This window comes from Camelina sativa, chromosome 15, assembly GCF_000633955.1.
Source record: "Camelina sativa cultivar DH55 chromosome 15, Cs, whole genome shotgun sequence".
NCBI lineage: Eukaryota > Viridiplantae > Streptophyta > Magnoliopsida > Brassicales > Brassicaceae > Camelina > Camelina sativa.
In genome coordinates this window covers 17,485,009-17,499,872 of record NC_025699.1, presented here as the reverse complement: position 1 = coordinate 17,499,872, position 14,864 = coordinate 17,485,009, and the positions used below count along the sequence as shown (strand labels likewise).

Genomic DNA, 14,864 nt, shown 5'->3' with positions numbered 1-14,864 from the left:
ATATCTCATGGTCCGATGATCAATAGTACTACATAGTGAAAAAGATTCTTGTTTTTAGTTCTCAACCTCTACCAACATATGTAATAGCCTGTATTGGCCACAAAGGTTCGAAATTTAACATGATTTCCCCCAAGTTCAGGAGATTAGTCGTTGGGACTAGGAATCTTTTAGGATCACTCTTAAGTTATAAAAAAAAATAGTTTGTATTACGTAAAAATTGTATAAGCACGCATTAGTAGTCATCATTTTGATCTCCAAGATTAGAGAATCCTCCATATGTCAGATCATTACTACTAATACCGAATATAAGCAAACTTAAAAGTTAGCCATTGTCAGTTTGACTAGGCTTTCCAATAAACAGAACAATAATTATGTATATTCCTCTGCTATAAAACACTAGAGGAGCCATGAGGAACCATTCCACGTATTCCCGTGAAATTGGATTAGCCACGTAAAAAAATTGAGTATCGAGTTGGAAAGAATCAATCCAAAATGCTAACAATTAACCTCAAAAACTTTGATATGCACTTGTAAGAAAATCAAATTGACTCACATAGAAGAGATATTTTGTTGAAGAAACTGTATAGTCGTTTTATATAAAATCCTTTTTTTTAAGCCCTTAAACATATATAAAAGCTTAACAAAAAATTTATTTTTTACTGATAACAAAATTTTTGATGTCCTAATTTATTGCTTCACTTGCTTGACATCACATGCATGAACCCCCAACATAGAATAGAATCGTATTAACTCTTTCTTTCGGTGCTCAAACTTATGGATCAAGAAAAAAGAGTGTAAAACTAAAGAGCCTAGAGATCGTTTAAATAATCAAGTGTTGCATTAGTAACAACTAACAAGACACGCCTTTTGAAATGTAATATACTTGGTTTTTACCTTTTAGATATGAGGGTTAAAAAAATATGAAGAATAGTTTTGATTTATGGATACAAAAATCCCGCGGAAAAACGTAGATTCGTCAATTTTGATTTCCATTCGTTTGCAAACACAATTTGAAGTGTTGATAAAACCACAAAAAAAAAAAAAAATTAATAAAATAAAAACACGAAGGGGCGAATGTCCGTTTAGAAAAATCTGGGGAATAAAATGAAATGTATAGCATCTTGCAGGACTATTTCTTAATTACATAAGAGTTATGACCGGGTTCGGGTTTAGGGTTCAATCTCGGGTTTTAGATCAACCCGAATCAAAAGACACCGTAACATTGAGAAAATTGGAGTCGTCTCCTAAGTTCCGTGGCGTCACAACAATGGCGTCGGGTGATCGTAAATCCCCAGAAGAACGAACGACTCAGCCGTTGTCTCCTCCTACTCCGATCGTGCAGCAAAATGGAACTCCGACGAGGCGTGTGTTGATCACTTCCCTTTTAGCAGGTTTTCGCATTAACAATCACTTGCTTCTTCGTCTTTCTCTGGGCTTATTGTTTCATTTTTGTTCCAACGACTAGGATTTATGAGTGTACACACCTTTAAGAAGACGCATTTGTGATTTTGGTTGCACAAATTTGATGTTTCCATAAGTATTACTTGAATGGAGGAATCCATCAAATTTCATTGCTTAGGAGTTAGGAAGATGACAACCTTTGGCTGGGTTTGATTAGATCATAGCATAAGTTGATGTTTTAGTATTCATTAGAAGAAGTCATAACTGTTACTGAGATTTTGCAAAAACGTTGTGTGGTGTTTAGAGAGGGGTTTTGGGTTGATTATTCTATAGCTTAGTTATTGTGTTGTCTGAGAAGATAGATGTTCATGTGCAGGTGTTATTGGAGGAGGAGCTGGTTTAGTGTCTAAACACCGGAAAGCTCATCCAAATATTCCTACTGTTTACGCTACTAATTGTGCTATTGTCGCCGGTTGCTATTGCGGTACCTTATTTTCTTCTTATGTTCTTTTCCATTTGTGTTTTCTCAAGATTGAAACCGTGTGTTTCCATCTTTTCCTAAGAAGTGGACTGTAATGTCATGTTACATTAACATTTGTTTGATTGTTGGTTTTGGTAGGAGCTCGTGAGTTTGTGAGAATAACTCGTAGATCAGAGCACGATGATTTGATGAACTCAGCTATTGGAGGACTTTTCAGTGGTGCTTTGCTTGGAAGACTTCAAGGTTTGTGATCATGAATGTGTTTAGGCAGTATCTATTTTAACTGTGTCTTCCTCATCCTTTGTCCAATCTTTAGTCCATGAAGATTTGGCTGTGTTAATAATACTCTCAACTAGTCTGACCATGAGAGTGCTATTTGCTGTTACAATAAGAGATCACAACATAATAACTCTGCCGTCTGAATCAATTAGAATGAATCTTTCATGAATACCTCTTTTACTCTTTAAGTTGTTAAGCCCGGAACTGACATGCTTTTAATGATTGTGCCCTCTTAATCTCCGAGACCGTTAATTTTATTTCCACTATTTTGGTGTATTACAGGAGGTCCTCAGGGTGCGATACGCTACTCTCTAGTTTTTGCAGCTGTGGGCACAGCATTTGATTACGCTTCCCTTAAAGCAAAACCAATGTTAGAGAGCTACCGTAACATGGAGTCATTCAAGTTACCTGAATGGTCTCCTATTAGAATCCTCGACGAAGAAGCCTTAGCAAAGAAGAAAGCTCAGGAAGAGAAGATATTCCCTGAAAGAGTCCTCGGCAAATTGAACAAGGAATAGTCTTGAGTCTTCACCAACTTAGATTATTTCTTTCTTCTGAGGTTTGCATTCTTGTTTGTGGGTTTTGCTGTTTCGTGAGAGTAATTCTAGACCTTTTAGATAAGACTTGAGGAGGATTTTGTTTCTTTTTTTTTTGAGTTTCCTCAAGGGAAAAAAACTTTCTTTAGACACAAGAAAACGTCGTTAGTTGTATTCTGACCTACTACCGACTACCGTAAGCGTATTGATATACTTATGGCAAATAAATGTAAATGTGGCAAAGTATTGGAAGGCTTAAGCTTCATATTGTTGAAAAGTTTGGGTGTTTTCTGTATTTATAAGTATTTCACACTATTTTGTCTTTATAAACATAATGACTACTTCCAACTTTTACTTTTTGGGAGCATGTTTGCGAAGATTTAAGACTTTTCTTTGATTAACATAGGTGATCCAGATTAAGTCCAACTAACTGGATGGATAAACCAACCCATCGCTAGGTTGTCAGCCTTCAAGCTACCACATGTCCAAGTTTTTCTGTTCTAGAAATTATTATTACACTTGCAATTTTATGGTTTTTTGTGAACGTTCTAGACTACACAGATCGATATATCTACTTTTAAAATCCGTTGGTGAATCTTCCGACTCCGACATAGTAGGTGTATAGTGGGTTAGAAGTAGATATACTAAAATGTGAGTTGTTATGAATTATGCACTATTAGTGGATGCGTATGAGAATGAGCAAACCTAAAAAAAAAAAAAATCTCAACAACACATGTGGACAAGAAAAAGTCTTTCACCCTCGTTTGCAGAAACAAAGTCACATGATTAAACCGAGAAGACACGTGCTTGCTTTGAGCTATATTACAAAAACAGAGCACCACAACAAACAACAACACTAGCCAGACTTTTTAATTTAAACACATTCATCTTTGACAATTGTCCCCAACAATGGCACTCAATGGCAAAATCGTAATTTCAGACTCCACCAAGTGGCAAATTTAAAAAGTCTTACTTTCTTCACTTTCGCCTCGGACCCATCGGAGGAGATTCACATTCACAGTGTTTTGAAATCGAAGAAACAGAACCTTCTCGTTCCTCCATCTTCTCTTTTGCTTCTTCAATTTTTTTCAAAAAAAAAAATGTTGAAGCTTTCGTGTAATGTGACTGATTCTAAGTTACAGAGAAGCTTACTCTTCTTCTCGCATTCTCATCGATCTGATCCGGTGAATTTCACCCGTCGTAGAATTGTCTCATCCTCCGTCTCTTGTTCTCAGACGAAGAAGACGGGTTTGGTGGATCCTTTGCGAGCGGTTGTATCTGCTGATCAAGGAAGTGTGATTCGAGCCGAACAAGGTTTGGGTACTCTCGCGGATCAGCTCCGATTAGGTAGTTTGACTGAAGATGGTTTGTCTTATAAAGAGAAGTTTGTTGTCAGATCTTACGAAGTCGGTAGTAACAAAACCGCCACCATTGAAACCATCGCTAATCTCTTACAGGTCAGATTTTGTCTCTCTAAATCTATGATTGGTTTTGTTGTTCTTGTCTTCTTGATATGTCACAAAGTATGAATCTTTTTTTTTATTTGTGTGAATATATATATAGGAGGTGGGATGTAATCATGCACAAAGTGTTGGGTTTTCGACTGATGGGTTTGCAACAACACCTACGATGAGGAAATTGCATCTCATTTGGGTTACTGCTAGGATGCACATTGAGATCTACAATTACCCTGCTTGGTTTGTTTGTTTCCTTTTCTATTCTGTGTGCATGTTGACTTTAGTGAGCCAGAACTTTGAATCTTTGGTTTGGTTTTACTACAGGGGTGATGTGGTTGAGATTGAGACATGGTGTCAGAGTGAAGGAAGGATTGGGACAAGGCGTGATTGGATTCTTAAGGATTGTGCCACTGGTGAAGTCACTGGCCGTGCTACAAGGTACGAGTAATATAGCAAAGTTTGGTTAGGGACCTTGTGTTTTAATATTTGTGCCATGGACGTATATTGGAGTTACATGTTTTATGTTAAGATAAAGGTTTCTGTAACTTGGATTTATGGGCCTGTTATAGTTTGTTGTGTGATGTATGTGTTTTGGTCTCTCAGCAAGTGGGTGATGATGAACCAAGACACAAGACGGCTTCAGAAAGTTTCTGATGATGTCCGGGACGAGTACTTGGTCTTCTGTCCTCAAGAACCCAGGTAAAAGGACAGTTTAGTACCAGGGCAAAGCTTGCTGGTCGATTAAATTGTTATTGACATGAATGAATGAATGCTAAGATTGTTTTCTTTTTATGTAACTTATAGATTAGCATTTCCAGAAGAGAATAACAGAAGCTTGAAGAAAATCCCAAAACTCGAAGATCCGGCTCAGTATTCAATGATTGGGCTTAAGGTACACACAATAGCATTATAGGACTCTTTCTCCAACTTTATGCTTCAAAATTCCTCAAGGGTTTGTGATCATATTTTTGCAGCCTAGACGAGCTGATCTCGACATGAACCAGCATGTCAATAATGTCACCTACATTGGATGGGTTCTCGAGGTAAGTCACTAGGTTGTATGAGAAAAGCTGAATGTGCTTAAATGATAACTTTAGTAATCATATGATCTTGTTTCCTGGTAATGGCAGAGCGTACCACAAGAAATTGTAGACACGCACGAACTTCAGGTCATTACTCTGGATTACAGAAGAGAATGTCAACAAGACGATGTGGTGGATTCACTCACCACCTCAGAAATTGGTGGAACCAATGGCTCTGCCACGTCTGGCACACAGGGTCACAACGACAGCCAGTTCTTGCACCTCCTGAGGTTGTCTGGAGATGGTCAGGAGATCAACCGCGGGACAACCCTGTGGAGAAAGAAGCCATCAAGATAAGATATAGACAATCTCTTAAAGCCATTTTGTTCTCAAGTTTCCATCATCTCACTGAAGATTTCACTTCACGAGTCTGAGCAGGTCTCATTTTTTTTATTTTCTCTTTCAAATTTGGGTTAGACTAGAAAGAACTGGATTGTTGGAGTAATCTTTGTTGAACTTAATTATGTTTGTTCATGCTCTTTGTACAAATTTTGGGGATCTAGGCGAAACCCGTATCATCTTTGGTCTTGTCCTGTGCTTGCGTGTATTTTTAATTTATCCTTTCAAAACAAAAAAAAAGAGTGTTCATCAGATGCTTTTATATAATAAACATAATTCCTTTGACATCAGAGACCTCAAGAGGTAAGAGTTGTAAAAAACTTTATACGAGTCAAGGACCTTTCACATAACACTCTGGTTATTTAAACAAGTTCTGCCTATTACACAGGGTCGTAAAAATGTAAAAGGTGTGAGATAAAAATTGGAAACTACAAAAGAAAGCACACTGAATCGAAGAGCAAAGATGACCATTGAGTCCTACTCCTATGTCAGAGCATCTCAGTTAATCTAATCATGAAAGAGTTAACTGCAGAAGAATCCAAGACAATCCATGAAGACTCGAATAGCTCGTGAAAGTAATCAGCTCTACTTTCTTGAGCTGCCTTTCTGAAAGCATTGCCAAAAGCATTCCCTCTAACTGCCCCGAGCCTCGGCTTCCCACAAACTCCAACCACGAGTATCTTTCCAGGTTGTTGAGATGCGCAGGCACATAGCATCGGCTTCATCCTAGCTCCTTTCTCTCTCAAAGCATCCATTAGAAAGTAACAGAACTTTGTCAAGGCTTGAGGATATCCCAAATACTTAGCATCCATGGAATCTTCAACTTTCACCCATCTGAATTTCCTACCACTTCGGATGCATCCACTCTTCATGATTGCTGTACTTCCTTGCCTAAGAATTGCTCGTTGAACCTTGATTGCTTGTTGCATTCCAGATCGAAGTTTATCCAAATTGTTCAAAGACAGAGCATCATAAGCTTCGCCAAACTGTTTTGAAGCAGAGGAGCCACCCGAACCAAGAAATGATTCAAGAAGTGCTGTAATACCATAAACAACATCTGCAGCAGAGACCCTTGAGCTATAACCATGAAGCCGTAAGAAACTCCGGTAGTAGAAATCATTAAGACCATATTCAGGCAAAAACCGATCAAACTCTTGCTTCATTTTTCTTTTCACCTCGAGGCTCATGTATGGAAACTTTTGCTGGCACTCGATAAGTGCAAACCCCATACGGGCTAGAAGAAGCTTAAGTTTCTTGATGCCGTTATCGCTCCATGTCTTCAACTTAGTCGCAATGTAAGAGGAACAAAGCATGGAGTCAAACAACGTCCACTCCCTGAGAAGCATAAGCCTAGGCTCTTCTTCATAAGAGATTCTTGAGCAGTCTGGTGCTCGAATCTTGGTTCCATCTTTCAAAGTAACAGAAGTGATCTTATCAATGTTTCCTGAGCTATTGATGTGTTGTTCAAGCTCCATAACCGCAGCTTGGTATCTTTCATCAGTCAACCTCTCGTGAACAAACTGATCAGTCAAAGAAACACAAGCCAGCCAGAGCAACTCATTAGTGTTCTTCCTCAACATGTGGGACAGCTCAAACAACAAGCATCCCGATGGCTTCCCATGAAAAGTCCCCATCTTGTAATAATCCCTCTTTAGCTTCTTGAAAACCTTGACACCATCTTCCATTTTCCTCCTCTTACTTGGCCTATCACCATCTCCATCATCATCATCATCACTACCCTCTTCTTCCTCCTCATCCTCATCATCATCCTCCTCCCCATCAGATTCGCCAGCTTCTTCAGCCCTTTCCATATGCAACTGAAAGCTCTCATTCGCAAGCTTCAACACATCAAAATCATAAGCCAAATCAGCTTGCCTCTCATCATCATCAGTATGAAGAACAACAACTTGCTCATTCTGATCACTCAGGTTATGCAAATGAATAGGCCTATGACTATCCACAACAAAGACACGAGCCGCGGGACCTAACTTCAACACAACCTTCAAATCACGGTGACAACCCCAGTTAATCAAAAGTATAGTAACAGGAGGACTCTCAGAGGAAGTAGAACACAACCCAGCAGGACCAGCGTACTTGTGAATCTCCAGAAAAGAGGATACGGGGAAACAAGAATACTGAATCGAATCTGATTCCAGTATATGAGTTATCACCTTAAGCGCACAGAGTGAGTCAACATCAGATGTAGAAGGGAATATCAAAAGCGGATTCTGTGAAGATAACGAAGTAGCTGACTCACGAAGCTTCGCATAGAACGATTCTACTTTCTGAATCCTCACCATATCCGTGAAATTGGATTACCCCAAAACCCAGCTAATCAAGAACCCTAAAAATTGGGGGAAGATCCTAATAATGCCCAGATTTGAGACCAAAGAGAAATCCAAAGTCAAAGTACCTTAGATTTTGACTTCTGGGTAGCTTTCAAGTCACCAGATTTAGGATTCGTTTGCTCTCTTCTTCGGATTCTTGAAGATGATGATTAAGGGAAGCAAATGGAACAAAAGAGGAAGAGAGAGAGAGAAGAAGAAGAGAGCGAAGGAGAGAGATAGAGGTAGAGAGAGAGAGAGAGAGTCTGAGGAAGTAGTATAGAGATCTGAAAGGGTGTATTTGATTTGGCGTGTGGTAATGAAAAATTTGAAACCTTTTTTCATTTTCGAGTTCGCCGGCGAAATGTTGAAAATTTTCGAAAATTTTTGATCGACCGCCAGATTTTTTTGACGTTGGCGCCGAGGGAAAAAGAGGAAAGAATATTATATTATGTAGCGCAGCCCCAGGAGAAGATGTGAATCTGGACCGTGCCTTTTGTTGCATGAATAAATTGACTGAAACTGATTAGTTTGACTGACACTACGACTAGTAATGGGCTTTTTTTGTACATGTTCAAACCTCGAGTTTGGCCTAATACAAACACATTTCTTCGGTTTGCGACTGTATTAGCAATTTCAGTTGTTCCTAAACCGGGGGATATGTATAATATTTTATACTTTTCATTTTCATGTCATTAATAAAAAAACATTTTATCGTCATGTATTATGTTGAGGATCCTGCAAAAGAAGATGAAGTGTTTTCAAAAATTGTTTTTCATAATAAATTATCATATAATAGATTCATGAACAGCACGCATCATTATTATTTTTTTTGAAATATTAATTTTTGCAGAATATACCATCTTTTTTAACGATGTCTATTATGGATCGTTAATTTTGGTGGACTAACTTTAGTAATAAAACTCTTATCTTCCAATTTTTAATTGCTTAAAAAACCTGTTTCATTTTTTTTGTGAGTGTAAATGGAGTATTCACGCCTTTATTCATTTACCAGTAAAAATGTTGGCTTGATTTGGATCCACATCTTTTTATCAAATAATTTCAATTATTTATGAACATGAAAATATGAAGATGTAATATGTTGATGGAATTACATTTGATTCAATGGGAGGGGCGGAATGTGATTCTTGAAGTTTACAAATCTTTCACTTGTTAAGCCGGATTAAGAAAATAAGTTAATCATTGATAATTACTAGTTTATTTTATCTTCTTCCTAACTCAAATTATAGGTTTTCGTAAATTTTAGTGTTTAGATTTAAGTGTGACTTTCATTTTATATGAACTTATGGATATTTTAATGTTGTTTGATTCTTAATAAGTCACTTTTAATAGTTTCTAATTTTCATTTTTTTCTTTTCATCAAGATGGTCATTTTTCATAAATTTGGTACATTTCTCACAGGGAATAAAGGTAGCAGCTTGGAAGAAGCTAAAGAATATTCCTTATTTGTATCTCAAAAATTGGCGAGTTGATTTTACTGGAAATTCAATAACAAATTTTAATTTTCAAAGTACGTACAATAGGTGTTGTGTGCCTATCATATGTACAAGTTGATTCAAATGAGGACTTAGTGAAAACAATGTAAAAGTAATATATTGCTTTTTTGGAAAGAGAGTTTAGAGATCATTTAGATCCTGAAATTTTAAAATATTTACACCAAGGGTACTTCCATAAAGCAAGAATGTTTGCGACTCTCCATTTGCAGAGCCGGCCACGAGTACAAGCGAGCCAAGCTGGTGCTTGCGCCCGAACAAAATATATAAACAAATTTCAGCCACAAAATATTGGTGATGTTCTGTAGTCCAGTGGTAGTATTTGTCATGAGAGTTATGCTTTTCGATCTACTACCCGGGTTCGAGACTTCATGTAGTCAAATTTTCATTATTTTTTCTTTCTTTTAAAAATAACGAAGAATTCAACTTTTAATATCAAATTTTCGTTATTTTTTCTACAAATTTTTATCATTTTTTATGTTTTGGCCTTGTATTAATTTTTTATCATTTTTTATGTTCTGGCCTTGTATTAATTTTTTATCATGTTAAACTTTAAATTTTGGACTATAATAACGTTAAACTTTTATCACGTTATTAAATCCACAAGAATAATATTTTATCCAAAAAAACTTTAAAAAACAATCACATAAATTATATTTTATATAAAAAATTATAATATAAATAAATGAATTTCAACCCGTGCTCTAGCACGGATCTTAGGCTGCAAATGAACGCAAAAAATTGAAAAAATGGGTTGAACAAAATTGGGTTGAATAATATTCAACTCATTCATCTCCAAAATAGTGGTTGAACAAGTTGAAGATTTTTGCTATAGGATTATATTTTTTCAACTTTTTGGGTTGAACGGGCTGAATAGTTTTTTCCAACCTCTTCAACCTTTACAATGCAAATGGTGAAAATTGGTTGAATAATTTTTTTCAACCTGTTCAATCTCTTCAACCATGCAACCATTTGCACCCTTAATCTAGTTTATATTCAATTAAATATGCTGAAACAGTTCATAGACATTGGTTAATATAACTTGTTTTGTGACTTTTGCTGCGAAAGTTTTAATACGGTCATCTACAATTCTTCCAATGAAACTTTGCCTAAAACAATAAACATCAACCGTAAGAATCTTAGTGCAACATGGCGTATTTCACCCCCCAAAAAAAGAAGATACAATAGCCATAGTCAAAAGTTGAAGCACTTGCAACTCAATAATCATTTTCAAAATTTTCCAATAAAAATCAATTCAATAATAAGTGAAAGACAATATGATGTGGTACTTAGTTTTTTAATTGGTTTAAAATCTTAGATGTATTAATTCAAATGTTTTTATTGGCTATTGATTTTAATTGATGTGTCAAGCCATGCTTCAATGTTGAGGCTGATGTGTCAGAAGAGGAGAGCAACACATCTTTCTTTTATTGTATTGATTTTTGCTTTTAAAATTTAATTTTATTTACAAAACTTTAAACCCGTATATCGGACGGGTATTAGTCTAGTTATAACAAATATTGAGATGGTACTAAAATGGAAATAAAATATAATATTATTTTCAAAGTTAAAATTAAAATATTATTAATTAAGATATTAAAAATAATTTCAAAACCGAAAGACAAAAAAGGTTAGAAAGGAGATATTGGGATAGAGTCATTACTGAAAAAAAATTCTACAAATCATTTCAAATTTTTAAAAATAAATTATTTTCTTTGCCATTTGTTAGATGAATACCATTATCAACACCAATCTATATTAAAAATTTAACTAATCGTATTTTAATTTTTCTTATTAGAGTAAATTTTTAAACAACATACATGATACTAAAGATATAAATAAAAGAAATATTTTTCTTTAAAAATTCAAAACTAAAACTTTATACTACTTTTCCATACTGTTGTATCAATTTATAGCTTTAACATGATCGAGACAAATATACCCATGCGTATCCCGGGTTAATAACCTAATAGCTTAAAAAAATCAAATCCTAGCTTCAAATAAGACCATGAAACACCAATTCTATAGATTCATAGTCTGCTGCTGAACAGTAAAATACATAATTAAAGCCGGAGAATCAAACCTGAATATATTGTGTACTAAGAGCCAATTTATTGTATGAATATTTATTAAGTTGGGTTCATAAAAGTTAGGTGTCCTATCCTAGGTAAAGCAGGCTTGCCTCATTTTCAATTTATATTGGTGCAGAGTTAAGAGACTTTAAAGTTTAAACATTAGTAAAAAAAAAAAAACTTGGAGGTACCTAAATATCTCTGATTCTTATCAAATCGGTCAGGCCGTACCGCAATATAATGTACCTGCAAGCAGGTCCAAAACTGGAATGTGTCTTACGAAAACACCAAAAGTAGTTGGGAAAATTACAAAAGATACATACAAGACTATACTATAAAATCTTATGCAAGTGGTACTGATGCCTTATTTCATCTAAGGAGAATCATTAAGATTACACACACTATATACAATCCTCCGGAAGCATTTCCCTTTCATTTTCCTCCAAAGCCAAAGCAGCAACACTGTCAATTGTCACAAGAAAAACCAATTCAGAAAACTATTCGAATATGTTGTTTCTCACTGATTCTACTTGAAGAAATGAGCTTTTTAAAGGATGTCTTACTGAGGAAGTGTTGGAAGGTGGTTTATTGGAGCTTGGATGAGTCGGCGTTCTTGAAGATCCACTCACGTTTGCTCCAGAACTTCTCTCTTCGCGGACTTTATTGAAGATGTGTGTGTATCCATCAGCTGAGGACGGGTTATTCTCGTCCCAGTCACCAAACTTTGGCACCACTGTGACTTTTTCAGGCTGTAAAACAGTTAAGAAAACTCAGATCATTCAGAACCATAAACACACACGGAAGCAACAGACAGATAGGTTCAACCAATAACCTGACATTCTCTGAAACAAGTGATGCAACATATAGACAAGGTTCAACCAAGAATCTAACATCCTCTGAAACAAATGATGCAAACATATAGACAAGGTTCAACCAAGAATCTGACATTCTCTGAAACAAGTGATGCAAACAAATAAACAAGGTTGAACCAAGACTCTAACATTCTCTGAAACAAGTGAGGCAAACAAATAGACGAAGTTGAACCAAGAATCTAACATTCTCTTAAATAAGTGAAGCAAACAAACAGACAGTTTCAAAGAAGACAGAATTGACACTCATCCTTCAAAATATTGTGGTAAAGTGAGAGATGCTTACACTTTCATCAGCTCTAAGGTTGGCGGGTTTAGGCTTGGACCTTCCAGTGCCATCATATGAATTCTTATGCAACGGTGACTTGTTTTCATAACTATTGTTCTGAGAAGACCTTCCTTGTCTTTTGTTAGCAGCTTCATTTGATGAACCACCAGCATCACCAAACTGCTTCAACTCGCTCTCGTCTCTGCTTCTCATATGCTCACGCGATCTTCTAACAGTGTCAACCTGGTCAGGTTTGGTTCTGGAAGGAGGAGCTTGAGATTGTGAATCCGAGTTATACTCCGGGTCATTCGGGTTCGTGATTTTTCCACCAGGAGCTTTAGTCTTACGAGCTTTGTCAAAGTAAGCTGTGTAAGGAACATTCTCCTCAGCTTCCCAGTTTCCAAATTTGGGTACATTAGAACGCTGTTTGTTGCAACAATCAGTTCAACAACAATGTCAACAATTCGATTGAGAGAGAAACATAAAGACCCTAGAGAACAATCATTACAGAACCAAGATAGCAACAAACAACAACATAATAATGATCTTTGCAAATTCACTAAGAATCCAAAACAGAATGAGAAACACAAAAATCCCAAGTTTGGGTTTAGAACGCTATTGCAACAGAATACATTAGAACGCTGCTTGCAACAAACAACAATTCAATCAGTTCAACAACAATGTCTTCCACAAAAACGTTTCAATAAGACCCTAGAGAACCAATCATCAGAAAACCAAGATAGCAACAACAACGCAATCACTAAGAAACCAAAACAGAATAAGAAAGACAACAAAACCAAATTGGGTTTATCGATTTCATTCAAGCACAATCATAAAGTTGAAACCTTTCTAATCAAAAATAGAAACTTTACCACAAAAAATAGCAACTTTCATATAACCCTGTTCTTATCTAAAGCAAATCAGGATCATAAAGTTGAATAATACACATAGCAATCCATGAAATGTTTTCTCAAAAAGAAAGAACCGAACCATATATGCAAATAGACTTTTTGTGGAACTCAGAGATTCACACAATCGAAATAATTAAGTAAAAATCTTAGAGAGACCCTACAAAAAGAAGGAAAGAAAGAAGAACACTTACTGCCATGAGAGAGAGAGATTGTGAAAGAAAGAGGTAGCTAGAGAATTGAAGTCTAAAGATTTGTTTGGTTTGAGAGAGAGAGAGAGAGAGAGATTGTGAGAAGGAGAAGAGACGAAGAAGAAGAAGTTTTTTTTCTATCAAAGCGTTGACTAGTGATGCTATGTATTCTTTGACCCTTCTCTTCTTCTTCACCTCTCTCTCTCGTCTCACTCCAACTCTATTATTATTGATTAATTTAAAAAAAAAACAAATTTATGTAAAATAGATACAAACGCCGTTACCGTTAAAGACGGCTATAGTTGGTGTCCATGTTACACTGTTTCCTCTTAAAGTTGTAGTTAATGTTTGTGTCCATGGATTGGTTATGTTATGTGTGGTTCGGAGCACCTTTGGTTAGTGGTACTTTTATTTGACTATAGGGCATATAATTACAAGTTAACCAATTGAAGCAAAACTACTTTGCAAGTTTTTGTAGGAATAAAAAAAAAGTTAGAAGAAATTTTAGAAATATCACCATTTATGTAAATATTTGTTAACGCCTGTATATTTTTTATTATTTTACACTCGTAATTTGAAAAATAAAACTTGAAAGTTTTATGCGAATAGTAATACATTAGATTTGGACCCGTGCTAAAGCACGGGTTAAAGTTCCTTTTATTTATATTATAATTTCAAAATAAAATATAACTTATAAGACGTTTAGCATTGTAAACTGAGAAACGATTGTTATAATTATATGAGAGATGTATTTTGGTGAATGGAGATCTGAATGATTTATATCAATGTTTTTTAACCAAGACCGGACCGGCCGGTCGGTTCGATCCAACCACAACCCGATAGGTATTCCGGTCCGGGTAACCACTAAAAACCTAACAAATAAAACCCGCAAAAAATCATAAAACCTCGCTAAAATCCCGTGAACCGGTGGTTGAACTGGCGGGTCGGATCGGGTTGTCAGTCTCAAATTAAAATATTTTATTTTGGTCACACTTTAAACTTAAACCAAATTATAAATAAATGTTGTTATTTATAAAAGAATAAGTTAGTTATTTTATCTAATCATTTAAAAGTTTAATTTTAGTTGTTTAGTACTTAATTATGTATGTTTTATTCATATATTTATAGAAAAGTAGATGTTAT

General features: G+C 35.7%; 4 protein-coding genes across 4 annotated transcripts; 2 read left to right on the top strand and 2 right to left on the bottom strand.

The window, feature by feature from the left end:
• LOC104747061 lies at window positions 1,194–2,992 on the top strand. Its single transcript, XM_010468630.2, has 4 exons — window positions 1,194–1,391; window positions 1,778–1,885; window positions 2,021–2,125; window positions 2,444–2,992. Exons 1-4 carry the CDS (start codon window positions 1,268–1,270, stop codon window positions 2,677–2,679), a joined length of 573 nt encoding a protein of 190 aa, XP_010466932.1. The 5' UTR covers window positions 1,194–1,267; the 3' UTR covers window positions 2,680–2,992.
• Window positions 3,592–5,827, top strand: LOC104747060 (oleoyl-acyl carrier protein thioesterase 1, chloroplastic). The gene is made up of 7 exons (XM_010468629.2): window positions 3,592–4,154; window positions 4,261–4,394; window positions 4,479–4,592; window positions 4,758–4,853; window positions 4,959–5,046; window positions 5,129–5,197; window positions 5,285–5,827. Exons 1-7 carry the CDS (start codon window positions 3,798–3,800, stop codon window positions 5,531–5,533), a joined length of 1,107 nt encoding a protein of 368 aa, XP_010466931.1. The 5' UTR covers window positions 3,592–3,797; the 3' UTR covers window positions 5,534–5,827.
• LOC104747059 (cell division control protein 45 homolog) lies at window positions 5,884–8,322 on the bottom strand. Its single transcript, XM_010468627.2, has one exon. It carries the CDS (start codon window positions 7,873–7,875, stop codon window positions 6,064–6,066), a length of 1,812 nt encoding a protein of 603 aa, XP_010466929.1. The 5' UTR covers window positions 7,876–8,322; the 3' UTR covers window positions 5,884–6,063.
• On the bottom strand, window positions 11,674–13,937 carry LOC104747058 (RPM1-interacting protein 4). Its single transcript, XM_010468626.1, has 4 exons — window positions 13,725–13,937; window positions 12,641–13,045; window positions 12,049–12,234; window positions 11,674–11,947 (listed from the first exon to the last, which is right to left on the bottom strand). The coding sequence occupies exons 1-4, from the start codon at window positions 13,728–13,730 to the stop codon at window positions 11,918–11,920; spliced, it is 627 nt and encodes a 208-aa protein (XP_010466928.1). The 5' UTR covers window positions 13,731–13,937; the 3' UTR covers window positions 11,674–11,917.

What these genes read in the sequence shown, in the direction of transcription:
- LOC104747061 (XM_010468630.2), top strand. Translation starts at nt 1,268, where the DNA reads ATGGCGTCGGGTGATCGTAAATCCCCAGAAGAACGAACGACTCAGCCG. An exon ending in GATCACTTCCCTTTTAGCAG is followed by an intron (nt 1,392 to 1,777) that starts GTTTTCGCATTA and finishes GTTCATGTGCAG; the next exon opens with GTGTTATTGGAGGAGGAGCT. An exon ending in TTTGCTTGGAAGACTTCAAG is followed by an intron (nt 2,126 to 2,443) that starts GTTTGTGATCAT and finishes GGTGTATTACAG; the next exon opens with GAGGTCCTCAGGGTGCGATA.
- LOC104747060 (XM_010468629.2), top strand. Translation starts at nt 3,798, where the DNA reads ATGTTGAAGCTTTCGTGTAATGTGACTGATTCTAAGTTACAGAGAAGC. An exon ending in ATCTACAATTACCCTGCTTG is followed by an intron (nt 4,395 to 4,478) that starts GTTTGTTTGTTT and finishes GTTTTACTACAG; the next exon opens with GGGTGATGTGGTTGAGATTG. An exon ending in GTCACTGGCCGTGCTACAAG is followed by an intron (nt 4,593 to 4,757) that starts GTACGAGTAATA and finishes TTGGTCTCTCAG; the next exon opens with CAAGTGGGTGATGATGAACC.
- LOC104747059 (XM_010468627.2), bottom strand. Translation starts at nt 7,875, where the DNA reads ATGGTGAGGATTCAGAAAGTAGAATCGTTCTATGCGAAGCTTCGTGAG.
- LOC104747058 (XM_010468626.1), bottom strand. An exon ending in ACCTTAGAGCTGATGAAAGT is followed by an intron (nt 12,235 to 12,640) that starts GTAAGCATCTCT and finishes ACTGTTTTACAG; the next exon opens with CCTGAAAAAGTCACAGTGGT. An exon ending in CACCTTCCAACACTTCCTCA is followed by an intron (nt 11,948 to 12,048) that starts GTAAGACATCCT and finishes GACAATTGACAG; the next exon opens with TGTTGCTGCTTTGGCTTTGG.